Source organism: Pongo pygmaeus, chromosome 19 (genome assembly GCF_028885625.2).
Source record: "Pongo pygmaeus isolate AG05252 chromosome 19, NHGRI_mPonPyg2-v2.0_pri, whole genome shotgun sequence".
Taxonomy (NCBI): Eukaryota; Metazoa; Chordata; class Mammalia; order Primates; family Hominidae; genus Pongo; species Pongo pygmaeus.
Window position 1 is genome coordinate 47920511 of NC_072392.2, and position 27922 is coordinate 47948432.

The 27922-nt window shown below is 41.2% G+C and overlaps 1 protein-coding gene and 1 pseudogene across 4 annotated transcripts in view; both read right to left on the bottom strand.

Annotated features, from left to right (window-relative positions):
* ATAD5 (ATPase family AAA domain containing 5) overlaps positions 1-26912 on the bottom strand; it is a 62876-nt gene extending 35964 nt beyond the window's left edge. For all 4 annotated transcript variants that reach the window (XM_054459952.2, XM_054459950.2, XM_054459951.2 and 1 more), the window contains exons 1-9: positions 26386-26912; positions 22748-24648; positions 21491-21599; positions 18027-18191; positions 14476-14602; positions 13615-13696; positions 3803-3987; positions 2024-2181; positions 803-965 (exon numbers count right to left, since the gene is read on the bottom strand). In XM_054459952.2, coding sequence (XP_054315927.2) covers positions 803-965; positions 2024-2181; positions 3803-3987; positions 13615-13696; positions 14476-14602; positions 18027-18191; positions 21491-21599; positions 22748-24648; positions 26386-26451 — 2956 coding nt within the window. In that variant the 5' untranslated portion in view covers positions 26452-26912. The remainder of the gene's footprint in view (positions 1-802; positions 966-2023; positions 2182-3802; positions 3988-13614; positions 13697-14475; positions 14603-18026; positions 18192-21490; positions 21600-22747; positions 24649-26385) is intronic.
* A 583-nt stretch (positions 26913-27495) lies between these two features.
* LOC129018338 (small ribosomal subunit protein eS17-like) lies at positions 27496-27913 on the bottom strand (annotated as a pseudogene).
* Positions 27914-27922: the final 9 nt, after the last annotated feature.

A 27922-nucleotide genomic window follows, 5' to 3' on the forward strand; every position in this document is an offset into this window, starting at 1 on the left:
TGTAAGCAACGTTGTCTGTGGTGAACACTTCCAAGTGTCATTGGTTAAGTCTTAGTGTTTTCAAAACTGACATGTTAGGCCGGGCGTGGTGGCTCATGCCTGTAATCCCAGCACTTTGGGAAGCTAAGGCGAAAGGATCACTTGAGCCCAGGAGTTCAAGACCAGCCTGGGCAACATGGCAAGACCTGGTCTCTACCAAAAATACAAAAACTAGCCAGTCTCATAACTCAGTCTCAAGAGAATAAGTAAAAATTTAAAAATAAAATAAGCTAGGTGCAGTGGTGCAAGCCTGTGGTCCCAGCTACTCGGGAGGCTGAGACACAGGAATCACTTGAGCCTGGGAGGCGAAGGTTGCAGTGAGCCAAAGTCGCACCACTGCATTCCAGCCTGGGTGACAGAGCAACACTCTGTCTAAAAAAAAAAAAAAAAAAAATAGGCCAAGCGCAGTGGCTCACGCCTGTAATCCCAGCATTTTGGGGGCTGAGGTAGGTGGATCACCTGAGATCAAGAGTTCAAGACCAGCCTGGCCAACATAGTGAAACCCCATCTCTACTAAAAATACAAAAATTAGCAGGGTGTCATGGTGGGTGCCTGTAATCCCAGCTACTCAGGAGGCTGAGGCAGGAGAATCGCTTGAACCCAGGTGGCGGAGGTTGCAGTGAGCTAGGTTTGTGCCATTGCACTCCAGCCTGGGCGACAAGAGCAAAACTCTGTCTCAGAAATAAAAATAAAAATAAAATAATAAATAATATAAAAACCCAAAACTAGTATGTTAACATAAATGATAATAATGATCACTAACCTTGTTTACTATGACACTCGGAAGAAAGTACTTGGTGCTCAATTCGTTTTTTTAGGAGTAAGGGAAAATATTTTTTCAATGAAAATTCAGGATTTGACCACCTAATTTCCTCAAGCAAAAGATTTCTTACTTCTTCAGTAAATTCCTTCCTTGTCCTCATGAACTGCAATAAAGAATAAAATGCACAATAACAGACCAACATCATCCATTCATGTTAATTACAATACTACCAACGACTTTCTGTCCATCATAAATCAGTATCAACATAAGATTAGCTTTAGGCCGGGCATGGTGGCTCACGCCTATACTCCCAGCACTTTGGGAGGCCAAGGAGGTTGGATCATCTGAAGTTAGGAGTTTGAGACCAGCCTAGCCAACATGGCAAAACCCCGTGTCTACTAAAAATACAAAAATTTGCCGGGCATGGTGGCGTGTGCCTGTAATCCCAGCTACTAGGGGGAGCTGAGGCAGGAGGATCACTTGAACCTGGGAGGCAGAGGTTGCAGTGAGCCGAGATCGTGCCACTGCACTCCAGCCTGGGCAACAGGGCGAGACTCCATCTCAAAAAAAAAAAAAAAAAAAAAAAAAAATTAGCTTTAGTCACTAAATACAAAGCTTATGAAGGATTAATTTATTTTTCTCCCTTTGAACTAATTACATCTATTAGATTATATGACCTACTTATAAAGTATCTAAATGTGCTATGTAATCTAACATTCTTTCAGAACTGGCAATCATTAATTCTTAAAATGTTTTTAAAGCTCTATGGGTATTTAAAAGAAATGTGTACTACAATTAGGATTTATTTTTAAATATTAGGCTGGGTGCAGTGGCTTACGCCTGTAACCCCAGCACTTTGGGAGGCCGAGGCGGGGGAATCACCTGAGGTAGGGAGTTCAAGACCAGCCTGACCAACATGGACAAATTCCGTCTCTACTAAAAATACAAAAATTAGCCGGGTGTGGTGGTGTGTGCCTGTAGTCCCAGCTACTCGGGAGGCTGAGGCAGAATTGCTTGAACTCAGGAAGCAGAGGTTGCAGTGAGCCAAGATTGTGCCACTGCATTCGGGCCTGGGCAACAGAGGAAGACTCTGTCTCAAAAAAACAAAAAATTAAACTCTAGGACAATACTCGAGGCTATGAGAGTAGATATCCAAAAATGTTTTTCCTCTGCAAGATGTAAGGGAAACACTCTACAATGGATGAACTATTTAATACTTACCACAGCAGCAGAGTTACTGCTTCTCAACTTTGAATTCAATGTTGAAAATTCACCAAGAGCAATACCACATTTTGAGAGATCTATTACTTTAGTGTTCAGTTCTTTAAATTTAGTTAAGAGAGGACAAGAGGGTGGTTTCAAATGCCACAAACAACACCCTAAAGAAAAATAGAAAAATATCTTAATAAACCTTATTTATACACTATCCATTTACTGAATGTCAAATATGTAAACATGAAAAGTCTTGACAACGGCATAATTAACACAAACGTACCAAAAACCACATGACTATAAAGGGAACAAAATCCTACCCTCCAACAAATAGAATTAATAAAAATCACCTAGACTTCCCTTCCAGTTGTTTAAAACAAACAAGTATTAACAAACTTTAATTTCTTTTCAAATCAACCTTGATACTCAGGTTAAAACTTTTAGGAGGGCCAGGCGTGGTGGCTCACGCCTGTAATTCCAGCACTTTGGGAGGCCAAGGCAGGTGGATCACTTGAGGTCAGGAGTTCAAGACCAGCAATCCCAGCTACTCAGGAGGCTGAGGCAAGAGAATTGCTTGAACCCGGGGGACAGAGTTTGCAGTGAGCTGAGATCTCATCACTGCACTCCAGCCTGGGCAACAAAGCAAGACTCTGTCAAAACAAACAAACAAACAAACAAACAAACACCTTTTAGGAGGCAGTTAGCAACCTGGTCTAAAATCTAAACTTTTAAGTTAGACCTGGATTCAAACCCAACCTCTGCCACTTACTAACCTTGTGAGCACTGGCGAGATCCTAAATCTTAGTTTCTTCATCCTTACATTCAAAGTGAGGGTGATAATTATAATACTCAACCTCTTAGAGTTGTTATCAGGATTAAACTAGATATGTATATGAATTGCTCAGCAGAATTCCAGACAATAGTAAGTGTTCAATAATTCTGAAGGTTGTAAGAGAGGTTCCCTCTATGCTTGCCTCTCTGCTCATCTACAAATAGATATGCTAAGTTTTATAGCAGCACTCCTGTGAAAATGTTTATCAAAATGAGGCAAGAAAAGCATAACTAATTTCTACAGTTGAACATACTATTCGAAAATGCTATATAAAGCTGTACTAGTAAAAATACAAGAAAGCCTTCATCAATTGAATGGCCAGTGGCAGAGATGGGAAATAAGAAAAAGTAGAATAAATTACTGAAAGACTAGCTGGGAAATTCCCATGTACAGAAGAAAGGCTAAACTTTTTTTTTTTTTTCTTTTTTTGAGACAGGGTCTCGCTCTGCCACCTAGGCTGGAATGCAGTGGCGTGATCACGGCTCACTGCAGCCTTAACCTCCTAGGCTCAAGTGATCCTCCCACCTCAGCCTCTCGAGTAGCTGGGACTACAGGCATACACCGTCATGCCCAGCAAATTTTAATTAATTAATTAATTTAGTTAGTTAGTTTAGAGACAGGATCTTGCTGTGTTGCCCAGGCTGGTCTCGAACTCCTGGGCTCAAGCTCTTCTCTTGCATTGTCCTCTCAAAGTTCTGGGATTACAGGCATGAGACACCACACCCAGCCTACACCATTTTATACAAGAAACTTGAGCATCCATGAGTGCTAGTATCCACAAGGGGGTCCTGGAATCAAACCCCATGGATAGTGAGAGAAATTGTCCTTAAAATTCCCACTAAAGTCACCATAAGAATGATAATTAAACTTCAGCCTCATCTTTAAGAAACTTACATAGTTTAATGTTCCTGCTAACAGCTGAAGAGTAAATATTCAATAATAAAAAACAAACTTACCATCATCCTTTTGTTGCACATGTACGACTCTCTGGAAACTGGTACTCACTGCATTGTACACATCCAACGCAGCAGCTTTCTTTGCAATTTGCCGTTTCAACAAATCTGGCAAACCACTCATTAGGAAGTCACGCTTTGCTTTACATTGAACATCACAATCCTGAGATTTTTCAGATGTATCTTGACTTTTAAGAAAATGATTTGAAAAAGAAAAGCCAAGGTTATAAACATTTAAAGGAATAAACTATCTGGAAAATAAACATTTTTAGGGCTGGGCATGGTGGCTCATGCCTGTAATATAAATACTTTGATAGGCCGAGGTGGGCGGATCACTTAAGGCAAGGAGTTCAAGACCAGCCTGGTCAACATGGTGAAACCCCATCTCTACTAAAAATACAAAAATTAGCCAGGTGCGGTGGCAAATGCCTGTAATCCAAGCTACTCAGGTGGCTGAGGCACGAGAATCACTTGAGCCTGGAAAGCAGAGGTTGCAGTGAGTCAGGATCACGCCACTGTACTCTATCTAGCCTTCCAGCCTGGGCAACAGAGTGAGACTGTCTCGAAAAATAACAAAAAACAAAACAAAACAAAACAAACAAAGAAAAAACAGAAAAGAGAAGAAACACCTTTAAATTTAATTTTTAAAAATTAAATAAATTGGCAGGGCATGGTGGCTCACGCCTATAATACTAGCACTTTGGGAGGCCGAGGAGGGTGGATCACCTGAGGTCAGGAGTTTGAGACCAGCCTGGCCAACATGACAAAATGCCATCTCTACTAAAAATACAAAAATTAGCTGGGCATGGTGGCGAGTGCCTGTAATCCCACCTACTCAGGATGCTGAGGCAGGAGAATGGCTCAAACCCCGGGGGCAGAGGTTGCAGGGAGCCGAGATCATGCCACTTCACTCCAGCCTGGGTAAAAGAGGGAGACTCCACCTCAAAAAAAAAAAAAAAAAAAAATTTAAATTAATTTAATAAAATGTATTAAATAAATTCAATAAATTAGTATTTTAGATAATAAATTTACCTAAATATAAAATATATATTAGGTAATTGATACAAAATACTTAAATATTAGCTTTATGTATAAAATATAATTATATAATTTATATATAATTATATAAAAATTTTGTTTTAGATTTTATATAAAATATTGACAAATATTAATTTTGTTAAATTTATTTAATACATTTAGGTAATAAAATTACCTAAAATATTAGCTGGTCAAATTCTTTTTTGCTTATCACAAAAATGAAAGTCTACCCATGTTAAGACATTAAATAAAAATAAATATGTATAGAAAAAAGTGACTTAAAGGACATCCACCAAAATGTTAACGGGGGCTATCTTTGGGTGGTAGGTGAGTTTTTTCCCTCTTGTCTTTTGTTTTCTTGCTAAACAATCAGAAAAAAAAAAAAAAATCACTGTCATATTTCAAACAGTTAATACAAGAACTTCTGATGTAATATTGTTCCCAGTGTAACAGGAGGAAGAGTAGGGTCCTTATTATTGTCTCAGTTTTGCCGAGTTTATCTTCAGATTGTAAATCATAGGGAGGCTGACTACAATGGCAGGAGTGGGACAGAGGCAAAAGGGTAGGGAGAATGGGAGGTTGGAGTAGTGGAAGATGGTGTGTCACAGCTTATATGTCCTTCCTAGCCTGCCTGTAGAAAGAACAAGACTCACAATATTCTGTGCAATTAGATATTTTGGTTGGTAATTCAAAAGAGACTACAAAAACTTTTTCTGTATTTCTGTTTTCCTTTCCTCTTTGAGTGAAATGAAGGGAAAATAAGCTATGAAGCCAGATAGATACTAAATGAGATATCTCTTTTCTTTTTTAGAAAAGAGGAAGTGTATTTTTTTTAACTGTTAATTGGAGGGAAGGAGGAAAAGATGGGTAAAGCTGTAGTTAAATTAGTATGTCTCTATAGCAGAAGGTAGGTGTTAAGGAGAGGGGTACAAGGTACTAATAAAAAATATACATATTATATATAATGTATCATATATTACATATATATTACATGCATATACATATATTACACACATATAAATAGTTTTAAATGTTTGTGTGTGTGTACACATATACATACATATATAGCTGGTATGGTTTGGATGTGTGTCCCCTCCAAATTTCATATTGAAATACAGGCCAGGCGCAGTGGCTCATGCCTGTAATCCCAGCACTTTGGGAGGCTGAGATGGACAGATCACCTGAGGTCAGGAGTTCAAGACCAGCCTGGCCAACATGGCGAAACCCCATCTCTACTAAAAATACAAAAATTAGCTGGCCGTGGCGGCAGGCGCCTGTAATCCCAGCTACTCGGGAGGCTGAGGCAGGGAGAATCACTTTAACCTAGGAGGCGGAAGTTGCAGTGAGTCGAGATCATGCCATTGCACTCCAGCCTGGGCAAAAGAGGGAGATTCTGTCTCAAAAAAAAAAAAAAAAAAAGAAATAGAACCTCCAATGTTGGAGGCAGGCCTAGGTGTTTGGGGTCATGGGGGCAGATCCCTCATGAACGGATTGGTGTTGTCCTCACAGTAATGAGTAACTTCTCCATCTATTAGTTCACCCGAGAGATGGTTGTTTAAAAGAGGCTGGTACCTCCTCCTCTCTCTTGCTACTTCTCTCGCCATGTGACCGGCCTGCTCTCCCTTCACCTTCTGCCATGAGTTAAAGATTACTGAGGCCTCACTAACAGCCAAGCCGATGCTGGTGCCATGCTTGTACAACCTACAGAGCTGTGAGCCAAATAAACCTCTTTGTCTCTATAAATTACCGAGTCTTAGGTATTCATTTATGGGAATGCAAAACAGACAAACACAATATCCTAACTTTATCTACTGAAAAGGCCTAGAAGCACTGCCACATCAGGAGCAATGAATTTAATGCTAGACCTTCGTCTCTAAATACCATCCTCCACGAAAAGGAACCAGGGGTCCATAGAGAAATGGCTAACTGCAGAGCTGAGACAAAGCAAGTAAAATAGAAGCCTAGAATATCTTCCTGTTCCAGAAATTAAGAAATGCTCCATAAATTATGAGGACATGTCAAAGGGACATAGAAACCAAGCTGAAGAGCTCACACTGGCCAAATTAAAAACAATTTGAGCATCAAAATAAGTAATATGAATGGATTAAAATCCACTGAATAAAATAAAAATGAAGAAATAAGTGAATAAATAGATAAACTGAGGAGACAAAAAAGCTCTTATAGCAGCCAACTAAGAAAGAAAGAATGACTGCAATAGAGAATCACCATTTGGAAACCATCGTCATGTGGTTAATTCCATTGGAATTCATCAATATTAAGGCCCATAATTGCAGGTTTGATGAGAAACAAGATTTTGGCATTTGGCCAGGTGGGTGGCTCATATTTGTAACCCCAGCCAGGAGTTCAAGACCAGCCTGGGAAAAATAGTAAGATCTAGTCTCTATTTTTAAAAAAGCAAAAGAGGCCAGGCAAGGTATCTCATGCCTGTAATCCCAGCACTTTAGGAGGCTGAGGCGAGCAGATAACTTGAGACCAGGAGTTTGAGACAGCCTGGCCAACATGGCAAAACCCCATCTCTACTAAAAATACAAAAATTAGCCAGGTGTGGTGGTGCATACCTGTAATCCCAGCTACTTGGGAGGCTAAGGCACGATAATCACTTGAACCCAGGAGGCGGAGGTTGCAGTGAGCCAAGATAGTGCCACTGCACTCCAAAGCAGTCCTCCTGTCTTGACCCTTGACCTCCTGGTCTCAAGCGATCTGCCCAACTCGGCCTCCCAGAGTGTTGGGATTACAGGTGTGAGCCACTATGCCTGGCCTACCCTTAGGATTTTTTTTTTTTTTTTTTTGAGATGGAGCCTTGCTCTGTCGCCCAGGCTGGAGTGCAGTGGCGGGATCTCGGCTCACTGTAAGCTCTGCCTCCCAGGTTCACACCATTCTCCTGCCTCAGCCTCCCAAGTAGCTGGGACTACAGGCGCCCGCCACCACGCCTAGCTAATTTTTTGCATTTTTAGTAGAGATGGGGTTTCACCTTGTTAGCCAGGATGGTCTCGATCTCCTGACCTCGTGATCCACATGCCTCAGCCTCCCAAAGTGCTGGGATTATCGGTGTGAGCTACTGCGCCCAGCTAAGAATTTTTAAATATATATTTTTAGGGCCGGGCACGGTGGCTCACGCCTATAATCCCAGCACTTTGGGAGGCCGAGGCAGGTGGATTACCTGAGGTCAGGAGTTCAAGACCAGCCTGGCCAACATGGTGAAACCCTGTCTGTACTAAAAATACAAAAAAAAATTAGCTGGGCGTGGTGGCACACCCCTGTAATCCCAGCTACTCGGGAGGCTGAGGCAGGAGAATTGCTTGAGCCCAGGAGGCAGAGGTTGCAATGAGTCGAGATCGTGCCACTGTACTCCAGCCTGGCTGACGGAGCAAGACTCTGTCTCAAAAAAAAAAAATATATATATATATAAAATAATTTCTTTAAAATAATGATTTTTTAATATATGATTTGCAAATAAGGATAGTTTTACTTCTCTCCTTCTAAACCTTTATGTCCTTTTATATATTCTTCTTTCCTAATTGAACTATCCAGGACCTCTAGTAAGAGATGTCTTAGAGCTTGGAGGATATTACGTTAAGTGAAATAAGTTGAACACAGAAAGATAAATACCCCATGTTCTCACTCTTATGTGGAAGCTAAAAAAGTTAACCTTAGCCTGGGTAACATAGCAACAACTTGTCTCTATCAAAAAAAACAATTAGCTGGACGTGGCGGTGCACATCTGTGGTTCCAGCTATTTGAGGGGCTGAGATGGGAGGATCACTTGAACCCAGGAGGTCGAGGCTGCAGTGAGCTGTGAGCGCACCACTGCACTCCAGCCTGGGCAACAGAGCAAGTTGCTGCCTTAAAAAAAAAAAAAAAAAAAAGAAGTCTCACAGAAGTAGAGAGTAGAATAGTGGTTAATAGAGGTGGGAGAGGGGAGGGGCGAGGGAGACATAGCCAGAGGTTGGTTAACAGATATAAAAGTATAGCTAGATAGGAGGAATAACTTCAAGTGTTCTACAGTACTATATGGTCACCATAATAAACAAAAATTTATTATATATTTTCAAATTTTGAAGAAGAGCAAAAAAAAATTTTTTTTTTTTTAACGACCGTGTCTTGCTCTGTTACCCAAGCTGGAGTGCAGTGGCGTGATTACAGCTCACTGCAGCCATGACCTCCCAGGCTCATGTGATCCTCCTGTCTCAGACTCCCAAGCAGCTGGGCCTATAGGCATACACCACCATGCCTGGCCAGTTGTTTACTTTTTTAAAGAGATGGAGTCCCACAGTGGTGCCCAGGCTGGTATTTTTCTGTTCTTATACCAATACAACACACTTCTATTACTGTAGGTTTGTTCAATGTCTTGAAATCAGGTAGTGTAGAGGCCTTCAAATTTTTCTTCTTTTTCAAGATTATCTTGTCTATTCTAGGTTCTTTGTGTCTTTTAAATGTTAGGTTTGTCAAACCCATAAACTGGACGTCATCAAACTTCTGTACTTCAAAAGACACAACAAATAATAAGGCAAGGTAATATATTTGCAAAACATGTATCTGACAGAGGACATGTAGTCAGAATATATAAAGAATCCTCACAACTCAACAAGAAGAAAGACAAGTCAGTAAGAAAAGGGGCAAAAGATTTCCCTAAGGAAGATATACAAAAGGCCAATAATCACAAGATGTTCACCATCAGCAGACATGAGAAAAATGTAAATTAAAACTATGAGATATGACTACATAGCCATTCAAATAGATAAAATTAAAAAGACAGAGAAATGAAGATGTATATCCACACAAAGACTTATACATGAATGTTCATAGCAGCTTTATTCCCAATAGCTTCAAATTGCAAACAGCTGGGTGCAGTGGTGCACGTTTGAGTCCCAGCTGCTCAGGAGACTGAGGAAGGAAGATTGCTTGAGCCCAGGAGTTCAAGGCCAGGCTGAGAAACACAGCAAGACTCCATCTCTTATAATGGAGGGAAAAGACAAAAGGAAACAATCCAGATGTCCATTAATAGGTATATGGAGAGACAAAAAGTGGTATATCCGTACAATGAATACTACTGAGCAAAAATATAGCCAGGCACGGTGGCTCACACCTGTAATCCTAGCACTTTGGGAGGCCAAGGCAGGCAGATCACTGGAGGTCAGGAATTCAAGATCAGTCTGGCCAACATGGTGAAACCCTGTCTCTATAAAAAATACAAAAATTAGCCGAGCATGGTGGCGTAGGCCTGTCGTCCCAGCTACTCAGGAGGCTGATGCACAAGAATCACTTGAACCCGGAAGGTGGAGACTGCAGTGAGCCAAGATCATGCCACTGTACTCCAGTCTGGGTGACAGAGCGAGACTCTGTCTCAAAAAAAAAAAAAAAAAGAAAAGAAAAAGAAAACTAATGATATATTTGACAACGTGAATAAATCTCAAAATCATCATGCTAACTACAAGAAGCCAGACACAAAAGAGCATATACTATATGATTTCATTAATATAAAATTCTAGAAAATATAAATTAGTATAAAGAAAAGAGACTGGCGTTTGCCTGGGTTGGGGCCACTTAGAGAACGGACTACAAAAGAGCATGACAAGTCTGAGGCAGGCAATGGAAATAACTTGGTATCTTGATTATGGTGGTTTCACTGGGTGTACAACTGACAAAGCTCACCAAAATATACACTTTGAATTGATAGAATTGACCTTGCCTTCTGGCTCACGCCTGTAATCCCAACACTTTGGGAGGCCAAGGTGGGTAGATCACCTGCATCCAAGAGTTTGAGACCAGCCTGGGCAACATGGCAAAACCCTGTCTCTACCAAAGAAAAAAAAATACGAAAAATTAGTTGGGCATGGTGGCACATGCCTGTAGTCCCAGCTACTTGGGAGGCTGAGGTGGGAGGGAGGATCACCTGACCCTTGGAGGTCACGGCTGTAGTAAGCTGTAATTGTGCCACTACACTCCAGTCTGGGGATGACAGAGTGAGACTCCGTCTCAAAAAAAAAAAAAGCCTGATAATGCCAAGTGTTATCAAAGATAGGCAGCTACTAGAACGCTTATACATTGCTGGTGGGAGTGTAAAACCGAACAACCACTTGGGACAACAGTTTGCCAGGTTCTTATAATGTTAAATATGTACCTCCCTAATGACAGAGCAATTCCACTTCTAGGTATTTATTTACCCAAGGAAAATGACAACACTTGTCCATACATGTGTATAAGAATATTCATAGCAGTCAGGCCGAGCGCAGTGACTCGCGCTTGTAATCCCAGCACGATATTGGGATTTTGGGACTTTGGGAGGCCGAGGTGGGTGGATCATGAGGTCAGGAGATCGAGACCATCCTGGCTAACATGGTGAAACCCCATCTCTACTAAAAATACAAAAAAATTAGCCAGGCGTGGTGGCAGGCGCCTGTAGTCCCAGCTGCTCAGGAGGCTGAGGCAGGAGAATGGCATGAACCCGGGAGGCGGAGGTTGCAGTGAGCCTAGATTGCGCCACTGCACTCCAGCCTGGGCGACAGAGTGAGACTCCGTCTCAAAAAAAAAAAAAAAAAAAAAAAACGTTCATAGCAGTCTATTTAATAATAGCCAAATACTGAAAATAACCCAAATAACCATTAATAAAGAATAAATAAAAAATACTGCAGTAGGCCAGGCACAGTGGCTCACGCCTGTAATCTCAGCACTTTGGGAGGCTGAGGGGGCCGGATCACCTGAGGTCAGGAGTTAGAGACCAGCCCGACCAACATGGAAAAACCCATCTCTACTAAAAATACAAAATTAGCCAGGCGTGGTGGCACATGCCTGTAATCCCAGCTACTCAGGAAGCTGAGGCAGAAGAATCACTTGAACCTGGGAGGTGGAGGTTGCGGTGAGCTGAAATCACACCATCGCACTCCAGCCTGGGCAACAAGAGCGAAACTCCGCCTCAAAGGACAAAAAAAAAAAAGAAAGAGAGAAAATAAAACTCAAACTGTTGGCCGGACACGATGGCTCACACCTATAATCCCAGCACTTTGGGAGGCCAAGGTGGGCAGATCACAAGGTCAAGAGATCGAGACAATCCTGGCCAACATGGTGAAACCCCATCTCTACCAAAAATACAAAAATTATCTGGGCGTGGTGGTGCGTGCCTGTAGTCCCAGCTACTCAGGAGGCTAAGACAGGAGAATCGCTTGAACCCGGGAGGCAGAGGTTGCAGTGATCTGAGATGGCGCCACTGCACTCTAGCCTGGCGACAGAGTGAGACTCCGTCAAAAAAAAAAAAAAAAAAAGAAAAAAAAAACCTCAAACTGTTTACTTAAAATGGGCACATATTATTATATGGACAATATATCTGAATGAAGTTGATTTAAAAATATGTATGTGTGCATGTGTTTATGGGCGTGTATACTATGCAAAAGCAGCCAGACACAAAAGAATATATATATGAAGTTTATGTGATGTTCTAGAATAGACACAATTAATCTACAGTAATAGAAATCAAACTAATTGATGGAAATAGAAATCAGAATATTTTGGTAATCTTGTGGTGATGGTGGTGGTGGGGATAATAGGAAAGAGGACACAAAACCTTTCTGAGCTAAAAAGATTGTTATTTCTTGATAAGATGCATTTGTCAAAACTGCATACTTAAGATGTGTGTGCTTAACAATATATAATTACACCTCAGTAAAACTTGAACAGAAAAAAAAGATAATCTGAACCCATGTTGCTCCTAGACCTGATCTTCCATCATGCCACCCAGGTGCATAAACTAGAACTTACATGTCATCCTATACCTTCCACTCCCACACCCTCACCCCCACCCCCACCCCCACAAATCTCATTAATCATCGAGAGATTTTTAATTCATCTCCTAAAATCTTTTCGTATGTCATCCCCAACAACCTAGTCCTTACCTCCATCATCTCACAATACCTGGACTCCTACATCTACTCTAACCCCTCTTCCATTCCATTCTTTATCCAGCAGGCCGATTAAACTCCTAAAATCCAAATCTGTTTAGGTCTATATTTATGTTTAAAACCCTTTGGCTGCTTCTTATTTGCTCTTAATATAATAATAAAATCCCTTAACATGGCCTCCTAGGTCCTACAGTGACTGGCACCCACCTCTCACCCTTGTTCTCTGTGCTCTAGTCACACTAGCATTCTATCAGTTTTTGGTATTTAGCAAGCTCCTTCCAGCCACAGAGACTTTACATAGACAGTTTTCTCTGGCTGAAACACAGTTCCTCCTTCTGATGAACTCCTGCTCATCCTTCAGATTTCAGTTCAGACATCATTTCCTCATTGAAGTCTTCTTTAATCAGACCAAACCTCCTCAATATGAATTATACCTCTCCTTAGCACAACTGCAATTTTTAATTTGTTGACCCAATGAATGTTTAATCATAGACCATCTTCCATCTCCACTTAAGCCACAGGACAGGGAATGTGTCCTGTCTTATCCCCATAATATCTCTGATACCAAAAACAGTACCTGGTACATACTAGTAGGTATTTAAATATTTACTGAATAAAATTCATTATCAGCTTTTTTGTATTTTTGGTTTGCTTATTTTTGTTTTGTCTAGCGACGGCCAAAGCACTTGCAAAAAAACAAGATATTCAAATAGCAGTTGCAGCATTGTCAATATTGTCAACTTTGAAACTGGACTTACTAGAGCTTCAAATGATAATTCACATGCTTTCTCATCAAAGTAAACACATCAATACAAATACATTCCATAAAACATTTTGGCATTTAAAAATTTGTATTGGACTGACCTGCTTTCATCAAAACTAGGGACAGGATCAGCTGCTTTTTGTGATTTTCTGACAAGAAATAAAGGAGCGACTTTCATTTTTCCTTAGAAAAATAAATACTTAGGTTAGTATCAATGTTTACCATCTCCACCTTCAGCTACTTTCTTTTTTTTTGAGATGGAGTCTCACTCTGTAGCCCAAGCTGGAGTGCAGTGCCACAGTCTTGGCTCACTGCAACCTCCACCTCCAGGGCTCAAGTGATTCTCATGCCTCAGCCTCCCGAGTAGCTGGAACTACGGGTACCTGCCACCACACTCAGCTAATTTTTTGTATTTTAGTAGAGCAAGACTCTGTCACAAAAAAAAAAAAAAAAAGAAAAACTCTTCACTATACCATAATTTTACTTACTAAAATAGAAATATAATACAGTTAAAATTTTACATAAGATACTAAATTTCAATCATGAGCACATTCGGAATAATACCCCAAAACACAGGCCGGGCGCAGTGGCTCATGCCTGTAATCCCAGCATTTTGGGAAGCCAAGACAGGCAGATCACAAGGTCAGGAGTTCAAGACCAGCCTGGCTAACACTGTGAAACCCAGTCTCTACTAAAAATACAAAAAATTAGCTGGGCATGGTGGTGGGCGCCTGTAGTCCCAGCTACTCAGGAGGCTGAGGCAGGAGAATCACTTGAACCTGGGAGATGGAGGTTGCAGTGAGCCGAGATCCCGCCGGCGCTGCACTCCAGCCTGGGTGACAAAGTGAGACTCCGTCTCAAAAAAATAAAAAATAAAAAAATAAATACCCCAGAACACAAAAACAAAACAAAAACCCCAAAACATTCTAATACACATCATAAATATTATTAACTCTGATTACCAGGTACATTTTTAGTGGATGTGTTAAGTTTTTTTCCTAGCACATCATTCAAACTCTGAAGTTTCTTCTGATTTTTCTCTGGATGCTTTAAAGCAGTAGGACTTGAATCTATTATTATAACAGAATCCTAAGACAAAATAAGAGAAAAAAATTTAATTAAATCATATAATTAATATCATTCAAATTTCAAAAGAATCACAGTGATAGAAACCATAGAAAGCATAATTAGCAGCTCCATACACCTCCCATCAGATATTATCTCATTGAAACAGAAAACACACGATAGAATAGCAGGAGTCCATGCTTACATCAAACAAGTTTATATGATATCAGGGTACGTTTATTATGACCATGGGCTTTCTTTTTTATTTTTATTCTTTTTTTTTTTGAGATGGAGTCTCTTTCTGTTGCCCAGGCTGGAGTGCAGTGGTGTACTCTTGGCTCACTGCAACCTCCGCCTCCCGTGTTCAAGTGATTCTCCTGCCTCAGCCTTCCAAGTAGCTGGGATTGGAGGTGCGTGTCACCACGCCCAGCTAATTTTTGTATTTTTAGTAGAGATGGGGTTTCGCCATGTTGGCCAGGCTGGTCTCGAACTCCTGACAGGTGATCTGACCGCCTTGGCCTCTCAAAGTGCTGGGATTACAGGAGTGAGCCACCGCGCCTGGCCTCATGTTTTTTTTTAAATTGAGACAGGGTCTCACTCTGCCACCCAAGGTGGAGTGCAGTAACATGATCATGGCTCACTGCAGCCTCAAACTCCCGATCTCAAGCCATCCTCCCACCTCAGCTGCCCAAGAAGCCAGGACTACAGGCGCACACCACCACGCCTGGCTAATTTTTGTGTTTTTTGTAGAGCCAGGGTCTCCCTATGTTGACCAGGCTGGTCTCGAACTCCTGGGCTCAGGCAATCCTCCCACCTTGGCCTCCCAAAGTGCTGGGATTACAGGCGTGAGCCACCAGGCCCAAAAAGGCTTTCTTTTTTGAAAAAGCAACTAATGCCGGGATGGTGGTTCATGCCTATAATCTCAGCACTTGGGGAGGCCAAGGCTGGGGGGATCACCTGAGGTCAGGAGTTCAAGACCAGCCTGAGAAACGTGGAGAAACCCCGTCTCTACTAAAAATACAAATTAGCTGGGTGTGATGGTGCATGCCTGTAATCCCAGCTACTCGAGAGGCTGAGGCAGGAGAATCACTTGAACCCAGGAAGCGGAGGTTGCAGTGAGCCGAAATCGCGCCATTAACTCTAGCCTGGGCAACAAGAGCAAAACTCCGTCTAAAAAAAAAAAGCAACTAACATACGACCTGGTATTCATATGCAGAAAATTTTTAAAAAGCAACTAACAGACTGTACTCCAAATAAAACAGTCAATATGACCAAGCTATAAAAAGTCTGGTTATAGCCCTGTTGGAACTGTACATCCTGGAAATGTGATGAAGTCTGTGATTTTCCTGTCATCAGCATAGATTTACCGAGCACTTACCATGTGTGAAGCAATATAGAGGAAATTGGGAATACACAGACAAAATTCAAGAACTGGCATCAAATGTTACATTTGAATGTAGGGGAGAGAGGGAGAGCTAGCCCATGAGCAGATAGTTTAACTAGTTACAATACAGCATGGTGAGTGCACCATCAACACAAAAAAATATACAAAAATACATATCAGGAAAGAAAATATTTGTCTTGAAGGCATCAGCAAGCACAGTTTTCATTATTTTCATTATTTTATTTTATTTTTTATTTATTTATTTATTTATTTTTGAGACGGAGTCTCACTCTGTTATCCAGGCTGGAATGCAATGGTGTGGTCTCAGCTCACTGCAACCTCCGCCTCTCGGGTTCAAGTGATTCTCCTGCCTCAGCCTCCAGAATAGCTGGGACTACAGGCACCTGCCACCACACCCAGCTAATTTTTGTATTTTTAGTAGAGACGGGGTTTCACTATGTTGGCCGGGTTGGCCTCAAACTCCTGACCTCGTGATCCACCCACCCCGGCCTCCCAAAGTGCTGGGATTACAGGTGTGAGCCACAGTGCCCAGTTATTTTATTTTATTATTTTTTTTTTTGTGAGTCTAGCTTTGTCGCCCAGGCTGGAGTGCAGTGGCACGATCTCGGGTCACTGCAACCTCTGCCTCCCAGGTTCCAGTGATTCTCCCGCCTCAGCCTCCTGAGTAGCTGAGATTACGGGCTCACACCACCATGCCCGGCTAATGTTTGTATTTTTAGTAGAGACGGGGTTCCACCATGTTGGTCAGACTGGTCTCAAACTCCTGACCTCGTGATCCTCCCGCCTCGGCCTCTCAAAGTGCTGGGATTACAGGTGTGAGCCACTGTACCCATCCCATTATTTTATTTTTTTAATTTTTTTTTATTTTTTCTTTTTATATATTCAACCAGAAGAGTCTTGAATACAAGCACACTTTTGAAGAGGAGGGGGTAAAATGTTCAGAATAGCCAAAAAGTGAAAACAACCCAAATGTCCATCAGGTGATGAATGGGATATTTGGCAACAGAAAGAAAAGAAATACTGAGGCTGTAACATAAATCTTGAAAACACATCCTAAGTAATAGAAGCCAGACACAAAAAACCACATGCTATATGATACCATTGATATGAAATGTCCAGAACAAGTAAATCTACAGAGACAGAAGCAGGTTAGTAGTTAGCTATGGCTGGTGGAATGAGGGGATTGGGGGGTGACAACCAAGAAGAAAAGAGTCTATTTTTGGGGAAATGAAAATGTTCTAAAACTGACTATGGTAATGGATGCACAACTCTTTCAATATACAAAAGTCACTGAATTGTACACTTTAAATGGTGAAATGCATGTATATGAATTATATCTCAAACTATTTTATTAGAAAGAGGTAACTGGAAATTAGCAGGATCTCAAAGTTTAAGTAGGAATTCCTCACATAGAAGAGAGTACCTGGAACGTATATTTCAAGCTGATAACAATAAAACGAATACCGTGAAAACTGCACCATTTAGGGAGAAATGAACAATGCTGTGTGACTAGAGCAAAGAGTCGTTTTGAAGAAAGGGAAGAGGGCTGGCACTCTAGCAGGCCAAGGCAGGTGGATCACCTGAGGTCAGGAGTTTGAAACCAGCCTGGCCAATCACCGTGAAACTCTGTCTCTACCAAAAATACAAAACTGGCCAGGCATGGTGGTACACACTCGTAATCTCAGCTACTTGGGAGGCTGAGGCAGGAGAATCGCTTGAACCCAGGAGGCAGAAGTTGCAGTGAGCTGAGATCCAGCCATTGCACTCTCGCCTGGGCAACAAGAGCGAAACTCTGTCTCAAAAAAAAAAAGGGAAGAGGTAGTTCAGCTTATGAAAGATCTTGAGTGACTTAAGAAGGATTCAAACTGTATTCTGCAGACAAAAAAAGCAGAAGGCTTTTAAAGCAAAACTGAAAATGATATTCTCTCTACCACTTCAAGCTATCACACAAACCTACCTTATAACTTTATAATGGTTTCCTTCTCCCACTCCAAACAGCAAAATAGGAGAGAATTTATACCAACAGATATTTGTAATACTTACTTCTGTTTCTGACAATTTCTTCCTTTCAGGAAGTGTCTGATGTCTAGCGGAGCGCCTTAAGGGTATCGCTATTTCTTCAGTCACCTTTGACCTACTGATGTGTAAAGCTTTTGCTTTTTCAATCAATTGTTTTGCTTTTGATATGTTTTTTGAAGCATTGCTTGCCTAGACAAAAAATTGAAATATTAATTTACATCACAAGAAAATATTTTATATTTAATAATAGAAAAAAATACAATCACAAATCACATTAAATAATCAACAAAGAAATGGTTATTCAAATCTTACCAGGGACCTTAAATTGAAATGTGTCTGGTTATTATTAGTTTGCCTTTATTTCTTACTTGAAATCATCCAGGTAAATATATTTACGTGTCAGCAAAACACCCAAGAGGATGTCTGTAGTATAGACTTGGCAATCTATTTTTTAATTTTAGTCACCAAATTCAGGCAAAGTACTTTCCAAATCCAAACAGTTACCCAGCCTACTATATGAATGGCTCTAGGCTGGATACTATAAAGAAAACAGTATTATAATACATGGACCTTGGCCTCAAGGTTTTTTTTGTTGTTTTTTTTTTTTTACAGAGTCTAGCTCTGCTGCCAAGGCTAGAGTGCAGTGGCATAATCTCGGCTCAGTGCAACCTCTGCCTCCCGAGTTCAAGCGATTCTCCTGCCTCAGCCTCCCAAGTAGCTGGGACTACAGGAGCACACCACCACACCCAGCTAATTTTCGTATTTTTAGTAGAGATGAGGTTTCGCCATGTTGGCCAGGCTGGTCTCAAACTCCTGACCTCAGGTGATCCGCCTGCCTCAGCCTCCCAAAGTGCTGGGATTACAGGCGTGAGCCACCACACCCAGCCTCAAGCTTCTTATATATGATAAAGAAGAAAGAGTCTGGACACAGTGGCTCATGCCTCTAATCCCAGCACTTTGGGAGGCTGAGGTGGGTGGATCACCTGAAGTTAGGAGTTCCAGACCTCTCTGGGTCAACATGGCGAAACCCCCGTCTCTACTAAAAATAACAAAAATTAGCTGGGCTTGGTGGCGGGCGTCTGTAATCCCAAAGACTTGGGCGGCTGAGGCAGGAGAATCGCTTGAACCCGGGAAGCCGAGGTTGCAGTGAGCCAAAATCGCGCCATTGCACTCTAGCCTGGGCAACAAGAGGGAAATTCCGTCTCAAAAAAAAAAAAAAAAAAGAAGATGGCCGGGTGCAGTGGCTCACGCCTGTAATCCCAGCACTTTGGGAGGCTGAGGTGGGCAGATCACAAGGTCAGGAGACTGAGACCATCCTGGCTAACACGGTGAAACCCCGTCTCTACTAAAAATACAAAAATTAGCTGGGCATGGAGGCGGGTGCCTGTAGTCCCAGCTACTCAGGAGGCTAAGGCAGGAGAATGGCGTGAACCCGGGAAGCAGAGTGCAGTGAGCCGAGACCGTACCACTGCACTCCAGCCTGAGCAACAGAGCAAGACTCCGTCTCAAAAAAAAAAAAAAAAAAAGATATATCTATTTAAGCAGAGAAAAAATGTCTGGAGAGAAAAAAATCTAACTATTAAACTATTATCTGAAAGGATAAACAATAAGCTGTTATGAATATGGGGCTCTTAGGAGAACCAGTTTACTCCTTATTCTCATAGAAACATTAAAAATCTGGCCAGGCACAGTGGCTCATGCCTGTAATACCAGCACAGCACTGTGGGAGTCCAAGGCTGGATTGCTTGAGGCTGCAGTTCGAGACCAGCCTGGGCAAAATAGCAAGACCCTGTCTCTACAAAAATAACAAACGAAAAGGAAAAAGAAATAAAAAAGAAAAATCTCACCCAGAAAATTACTAAGATTTTCTCCTAGAGCTAGTACACAAGCCTGGATAAGTCTTCAGTGAACAACAAGGGCCCTGTGGTAAGAAGTTCATTGACAGAGTATGAGATAAAATAACTGATCTAAGTAAGTTTGGACAAAGGTCCCAATTTGGATACATTTAATTTTGAGACTTCTCTTGGGGAAAATTTACTATTAAATCCCAATTTTAAGTAGTACATGAGGCAAACCAAGGTATAATTATCTCTAAAAAAAATTAAAGTTGAAGCTGTCCTCTAGAATTAAATCAAGAAGAATAAAATATGTGGGACAAAGTTCACCACAGAGACTTTTAACCTTTAGCTGTAGCACAATCAGCTGGAATCTCGCATGTTTTCCAAAAGACTAAAGACCATCTTTCTAACTGCTTGTAGTTGTATAACTCTAGGAAAGACACTTCCCAGAATCACAAATAAAAACACATGTTTCCTCACCCTATGAACTAACAGCAAGTTTCTTCATCTATAAAAAAGGGTTAAATAATATTTACTTTATGAGATTAATGATGTGAGTACTAAGCACACTGCCTAGAATGTGGTAAGATGCCAAAAAATGACAGCTGTTAAATAAAAGCAAAGGAGATACCAATGTAGCAGTGGTTTTCACTCAAGGATTAATTCAGAGTCACCTTGGTGGCTTTTTCGAAATACACATACCTATACCTACTTCAATTCTGCCATGGTGGGGACAAGGAGCTTATTTTGCAAAAACAACTAAACCATTCTTATATATCTTACTTCTCCCTTTAGAGCTGTAGTTTTTCAAGTGGAAGTGATTATTTTCCCCTCCAGGGGATATTTAGCAATGTCTGGACACATTTTTGGTTGTCACTATACAGGAGTTAGTTGGGTGCTACTGGCATCTTATGGATAGAGGCCAGAGTGTTGCTAAACATCCTACAATGCACAGGACAGCCCTCCACAGCAAAGAATTATCCAGCCAAAATGTCAATAATAGCAAGGTTGAGAAACTCTGCTTTTTAGTCTCTATAATCTATAGAAATAAATGAAAAATTCAATCATGACCTATAGGCAGTGTTACAGACTGAATATATCCCCTGAAAATTCATATGTTGGAATCCTAACCCACTATGTAATGGTATTAGGAGGTAGGGCCTTTAGGAGGTGATTAGGTCATGAGGGTGGAGCCCCCTCTCTCTAGCTCTTCTCTATCATGTGCGAAAACAAGAAGACAGCTTCACCAGACACTGCATAGCTGATGCTTTGATCGTGCATTTCTCAATCCTCATAACTGTTAGAAATACATTTCTGTTGTTTAAGCCACTCAGTCTATGGTAATTTGTTACAGGAGCCCAAACTAAGATCGGCAGTGTTAGGAAAAATGATCACGATGTAAACTCACTAAGAAAGCTTTTTATAAGTAAATTATACACTACCTTTATCAATTGCTTTCACCTCACAATATCTTAATTAACTAGAGGGACGGGATAATAGTGAAAAATATCATAGGGTTGTAGTTAACCAATTTATGAAATACATGAATTTTATTTTGGCTCATTACTTCCCATAGTAATGTGGGGTTTTTTTGTTTGTTTTTTAAGGAAACAGAATGGCACTTATAGGACTCTCTAATATTTTAATTACCTTTCTAGTCTGAGAAATAAAATCTCCATCAGTTGCTTCAGATTTCTCAGATCTTTTGTTAGATTTTTTCTTAGCTTTTTTGGGAGTACTAATTCTGGTGAATTTCATTCTGAAATAAAAATAACGTATTCAGAAACATTTTCATGATTATAACATACACAAGAATCTCAATTAAATATAGATAAAACAGAGCTGGTGCAGTGGCATCTGCATGTAATCCCAGCTACTCAGGACCCTAATATGGAAGGATTGCTTGACCCCAGGAGTTCAAGACCAGCCTGGGCAACACAGTGAGAACTTGTTTCCGATAGATAGATAGAGATGCACAGACAGATAGATAGATAGCTAAGAACCAACTAGGGCTCCAATTTCTGGAATGTTCTGAAACAGGAGGAAAAAAATAATTCCCATCAGTTTCAAACCACTGATTCAAAAGTAATCAAACTTGCCAGGTGTGGTGGCTCACACCTGTAAGCCCAATACTTTGGGAGGCCAAGGCAGGCAGATCACTTGAGGTCAGGAGTTCGAGACTGGCCTGGCCAACATGGTAAAACCCCGTCTCTACTAAAAATAGAAAAATCAGCCGGGTATGGTGGCACGCACCTGTAATCCCAGCTACTCAGGAGGCTGAGGCACAAGAATCACTTGAACCCAGAAGGTGGAGGTTGTCGTGAGCTGAGATCATGCCACTGCACTCCAGACTGGACAACAGTGAGTGAGACTCCATCTCAAAATAAAATAAAATAAAATAAAATTAAAAATTAAAATTAAAAAAAATTTTAATTACATGTGGCAAACAAAGAAGCATTTTTGAAGCTCTGTTCTTTTTCTTCCAGGCCAGGCGCAGTGGCTCACGACTATAATCCCAGCACTTTGGGAGGCCAGGTGGGTGGATTGCTTGAGGTCAGGGGTTCAAGACCAGCCTGACCAACATGGTGAAACCCCATCTCTACTAAAGATACAAAAATTAGCTGGGCGTGGTGGCGGGTGCCTGTAGTCCCAGCTACTTGGGAGGCTGAGGCAGGAGAATTGCTTGAACCTGGGAGGTGGAGGTTGCAGTGAGCCGAGATTGCCCCACTGTACTCCAGCCTGGGCGACACAGCAAGACTCCATCTCAAAGAAAAAAAAAAGAAATCCTGTTCTTTTTCTTTTAAACAGCTGTGTTCTAGAAAAAACCCTCCAATACTTGAAGCATTTTTGTCCCCAGCTAATAATACATGCAGAATACTAGAACGTTAGAACAAAAACAAACCTTACCTAATAGGGCTCTCTGAATCAAAGGGTATTGTTATTAATTCTGCTGTATATAAGCTGTGCTTTTCCGATAAGTTGGCTGCTTTTGGAGTGGAAGCCTTTAGTTGACTATTATCTTGTACATCTTCAGAATCAATACCTCTAATGGTTTCTGTAGTAGGTGTGCTGCTAATTCTTCCAGATCTTCTGGTTGACTTGGGCATGGAAACATTTAGCAAGCTGGCTTCAGATTCAGATTTAGACTGTGTAAGCTTGATATCTTTAACTGGTATGCTGGTTTTTCTTGACAATTTATTATTGTTACACAGAGAGGGAACCTTTAGAAGGTCATCATTTGCTGTATCTTCATAAACAAGACTTTCATTGTTAAATAAAGTGCTGCTTTTGAAAAACTCTGTTTTCCTTTGTCTTAAACTCATTCTATTTTGATATTGTTTCTCTTTTAAGAAAAAGGTTGTTTCTTTCTTTTGAGTGTTTCCCTCTCTGTTTTTGCCTGGTATAGCCCCAGTATCTAATGTTTTCTTATTCTTCTTCTTTAGCTTTTTATTTTTCTCCTTCAGGAAACTTCCTTTATCCATGTGTAACAGTAAATTGCCATTTTTTGAAACCATTTGGATACCAGAATTTTCCATGATTTTTTTAGAATTATCATCTCTTCCTACTTCATATAGACATTTTTCATTAAGGTCTTTCTGCTTATCAGAAGACTTTTTAACTCCATTTTTAAGTGCATCTGATGCTGGCTGCCTAAATGCTTTCATAAATTGCTGTCTTTCTTCTAGAGTGCATTTTGGTTTCACAGCTTCAGAACTTCCAGCTTCCAAAACAGCCAATTCTAATTCTTCCTCCTGTATAACAACATTAGATTTTCTTTTCTGAACTGTCTGTTCATTCTCGGGATCAGATAAACTATTTTCCATTTCAAATTGCTTTTGTTTCAAGAAAATTCGGGGTATTTTCCCTGTCTTTTTGGGCGGAATAGGGTGAACCTGTGCAAGAACAGTAACTGTCTTAAAGCGTACCTGCTGGGAAATTTCAGAGTTTTCTGATTCACTTATATAACCACTTTTGACTATTTCTTCAACAGTTTCAGAAGGAACACAAATTGACATTGTAGAGTCTGGTATCTCTTCCACTTTATTTTCCTTGTGACTTTTTAAAAATTCCTCATATGAGACAGTTATTATACTATCATTTAACTGGGCTGCTTCAGTTACGTTATCTCTAGAGTTTGCATGGCTTGTAGTATTCTCCATCTGTTTAGTATCTTTACCATCTTTTTTAAGCAAATTTAGTTCCTCTGCCAAGGGTAAACTTTCAGATAGATCTACTACATCTCTGCATTTCCTTTTTCTCAACTTTTTGAAGTCATTTTTTGTGGTCCCTTGTTTAGGATTTACTTTTTTAGAATTTTGCAGGGAGGTCATAGTATTTGGTTGACTTTTTGTATCTTGCATGTTTTCTGCAAGTACCTCTACTTGTTTCTTGTAATGTAAAACAGAAGTACTACTTTCCAAAAAATCATTATTTAAACTATAGTCTTCTTTGCTATCGTCGCTACTAATTTCAATTGGAGCTTCATTTTCAGTTTTAATATTATTTAGTTGATGAGATAAATTAACCCTCTTTCTTTTCTTCTTAAACTCTACATTTGAGAACATTTCCAAAGGTGTCGTACAGTCTTTGTTGCTGTCAACAGGTACTGATTCAGATGACTTTATCTTGCACTCTTTCCCTAATTGTGTCTTCTCATTTGTGGGTGAAGTCTTTCTAAAATAATCCAGAATATTACTAGGTTTTGGTGGAGCAAAAACCCTGTCTCTAGTCTTCCCTAGTGGTGATAAATATTTTGTAATTCTTTTGTAGGAAGATGTGTCATCATCTTTCTTTCGCTTTTTGCATGGCTGGCAATTTAAAAGAGAAAAAGGCACTTATTTCAAGCAATATAATACAAAATATAAATTTTAAACATGGATCTAATAGTTTACATAATAGGATTAAAAAAAGGAAGCCTCCTTTAGGTGAAAAACATGATATATTAGAAAGAAAATAAGCTTTAAAGTTAAACCAGGCCAGGCGTGGTGGCTCACGCCTGTAATCCCAGTACTTCAGGAGGCCAAGGTGGGTGGATCACTTGAGGTCAGGAATTCGAGACCAGCCTGGCCAACGTCGTGAAACCCCGTCTCTACTAAAAATACAAAAAATTAGCTGATCGTAGTGGTGCACGCCTGTAATCCCAGCTTCTCCGGAGGCTGAGGCAGGAGAATCACTTGAACCTGGGAGGCAGAGGTTGCAGTGAGCCAAGATTGTGCCACTGCACTCCAGCCTGGGTGACAGAGCAAGACCTTGTAACAAAAAAAAAAAAAAGAGAAAGAAATCATACATGTATTAGAAAAACGCCATTGAGTTATTATTTATAAAGCTGCAATTGTATCAAAGGCAACATACATAGGCTCTGGAGTCAAGCAAATCTAAGTTAAATGCTGGCTCTGACATTTACTGGTGTCAAACGTTAAGCAAATTACTTTTAACTTTTCCATTTACTTTTTCAAAAAAATTAACTTACTTTTAGCTACTTTTTACCTTCTTTCATTTGTAGAATACAGACAATAGATCATAGGGTTGCTGTTAAGCAAAATAATGTGTTTAAGGTTCTTACCCTTAACATATTAAATGGTAAGTATCGTTATTATGAAATAGGGTTTCTTAGCATTAGGGCACCAAAACCAGAAACTGTAACGGAAAGATTGATAAAACAGACCACATAGAAATCAAGAACTGTGTACATCAGGTACCAGAAGACAAGCTGAGTAACTAACTGCCTTGATTTAGCAAAGGAATTATCAGCATAACAACTAAGTAGACAAAACAAAAACTAAGTAGACAAGTCACCAGATTCTGCAAAAAACAACTGGTCGCAGTTAAATGAACATACATACATCTTAACTCTCTTCAAGGACGCCAAGATACATGCTTCAGTTAGAATGCTAGTCTGAGATGAAAAGGTGTAAAATATAACAAGTCTACCTTAAGATGCTAGCCCACTACTTCATGGCATTAGAATCTCTTTATAATGACCGCTTAGTGCCTGTCACTGAAACCTGATAAACCCAAAAGAACATGTTATACTGCGATTCCTAACCGCAGATACTAAGCCATGAGAAACTGTTTTAAGTACCTTGCTTGATTTCTGTAGTGACATTCTAAAGTGGCATTCCAAGCACAGGTGGATGTATGAACTAGTTTAACTTAAAGATCTTCTTCAGCGCTAAAGTTCAGTGATTCCGTATCACGAACCCAGAACTTGACCCTGGGATCCTCTGTGACACGTCGGAAGTCCAAAACATCACGTTCCACCAACCTTTCGGGATCTGGGAACTGGCCGTGTTATCTTAAGTCCCCAATTTACTGTGACCCCGCAAATATCTCACAATCCAAATGTTTATCAAGACTTGACACGACTCTAAAAAACGACACACTCTGGCAACTGTTGCACACAATGTGTCACAGCTGTGGGTCCTCACAATGTCCCACCTTTCCCCTTACAGAGGGAAAGTCAGGATCACCTTCCCCCAAGACCCACCTTCCAATCCCCCAAAAGATAGAAGAAGGAACTCAACAGATCCTCGACTCAACCTCACCTCAATCTCGTAGTCCTTCACGGGAGGGGGAGCAGCTGCAGCCGCCATGGCCAGGACCCCCACCATACTCCCCGCTTCCCGGAATCCCGTCTCCTAGGACCTTACGCGGTCCAGCCCGGCCTGCCTGGAGGCCATGGAGGCCATGGAGGCGGCCCGCTCCAGTAGCAGCAAGCTGCTGGGATTCTGCTGAGCCGTTTCGGATTCCCCTGCGCCCACCGACAGAGAGCGGGAGCGGAGGCTGGGCCCAGATCAGCCGAGTCGAACACGGAAAGAGGCAATGAGAAAGCGCGGGCAGCGAGATCCCTGAGGCGCGGCCAGTGTATGCAGGGTGCCCTCGAAAGCGGCGCTTCAGGCTGAGCGCTCGGGACCGGGCCCGGGCAGGGAAAGCAAGCGGACCGCAGATCGGACCACAGAGCTTCGGAGGGAATTCTTGTCAATTGGGTTTTCGCGCCGTCCTGAGCGCAAGGGGCGGAGTTTACGGCTGCTTCAGAAGGCTGCGCGGACGGTGAGCCGAGAGGGCCAAAATGACTCCCTTGGAGAACTCGCGGGAGGCGGAACCATTGCACCATGGAATTGAAAGCCAACCCGGGAGTTTGGAAATTTGAACTTCTGTTTTATCAGTTTCACCGTTGAGGACGTGATTTCACTAAGTCACCTAGTCAGTTGTTGACAGAATTAAAATTTAGACTTTTAACGCCCTAGGCTAGCCCCTCTTTAAAGGCGAAATTTGAAAAATGCAGAAAAAGGAAATAATTGATTTACGTTGTTAACGTGCACAATAAAATGCTAATATTTGGGCGAGCTTTCTACCTCAATATACGTCCTCTCAGGATCCGAAATTCTACTTTTATACCTATAAAAGTCGAAGTACCTATTCGACTAAGGAGGCATTTCTTTCTGTAGATTTCGTCCTCTCGAACAGCCGAGTCATTGCTTCATCTGGTTGGCCTGCGTTCAGTCCTCGCAGGGTACCTACCAGTAGTTTGCTGGTTTCTGATCTCATGCATCATTTGCATTGTTTTCATGGGTTTGGTTAGCCTTTACTTTTTCTCTTTTCTTTTTTTTCATTGTCCCAAGGTTATTGAAAATATTACAGCATTACAGAAAGACTCAAACAGCTCCCCGAGGCGTTTTGAAATTCATCTCAACTGTAGGCTGAGTGACCTACAGGTTGGACAGACTGCCGAAGTCCAAAAGTTTCTGCATTTCCTTAGTGTCAGGATTCTACTTCAATGAGCTCCTGATCCAGAGCTAAGACCTCGGGAACACAATTGTCTCTCCTTTCTCTCTCCTCCTCCTGCAGCTTCATGGAGATACCTCTCTCTCACTGGCCCCCTCTGAATCCGCTTTATCAGATGCGTGACATAGCCTGCTATCTTGTTGCGGGGCTTCTTGCTGGGAATAATGGCGATTTCCTCGCACACGCGCTTGTTCGTGTGGAAGTCTTTGCCCAGGCGCATGTAGTACTGTTCTATGATGACCCGGGCCGCCTTCTTTACTTCACGGTTTTGGTGCGAACGCGCCCCATGTTGGCGGG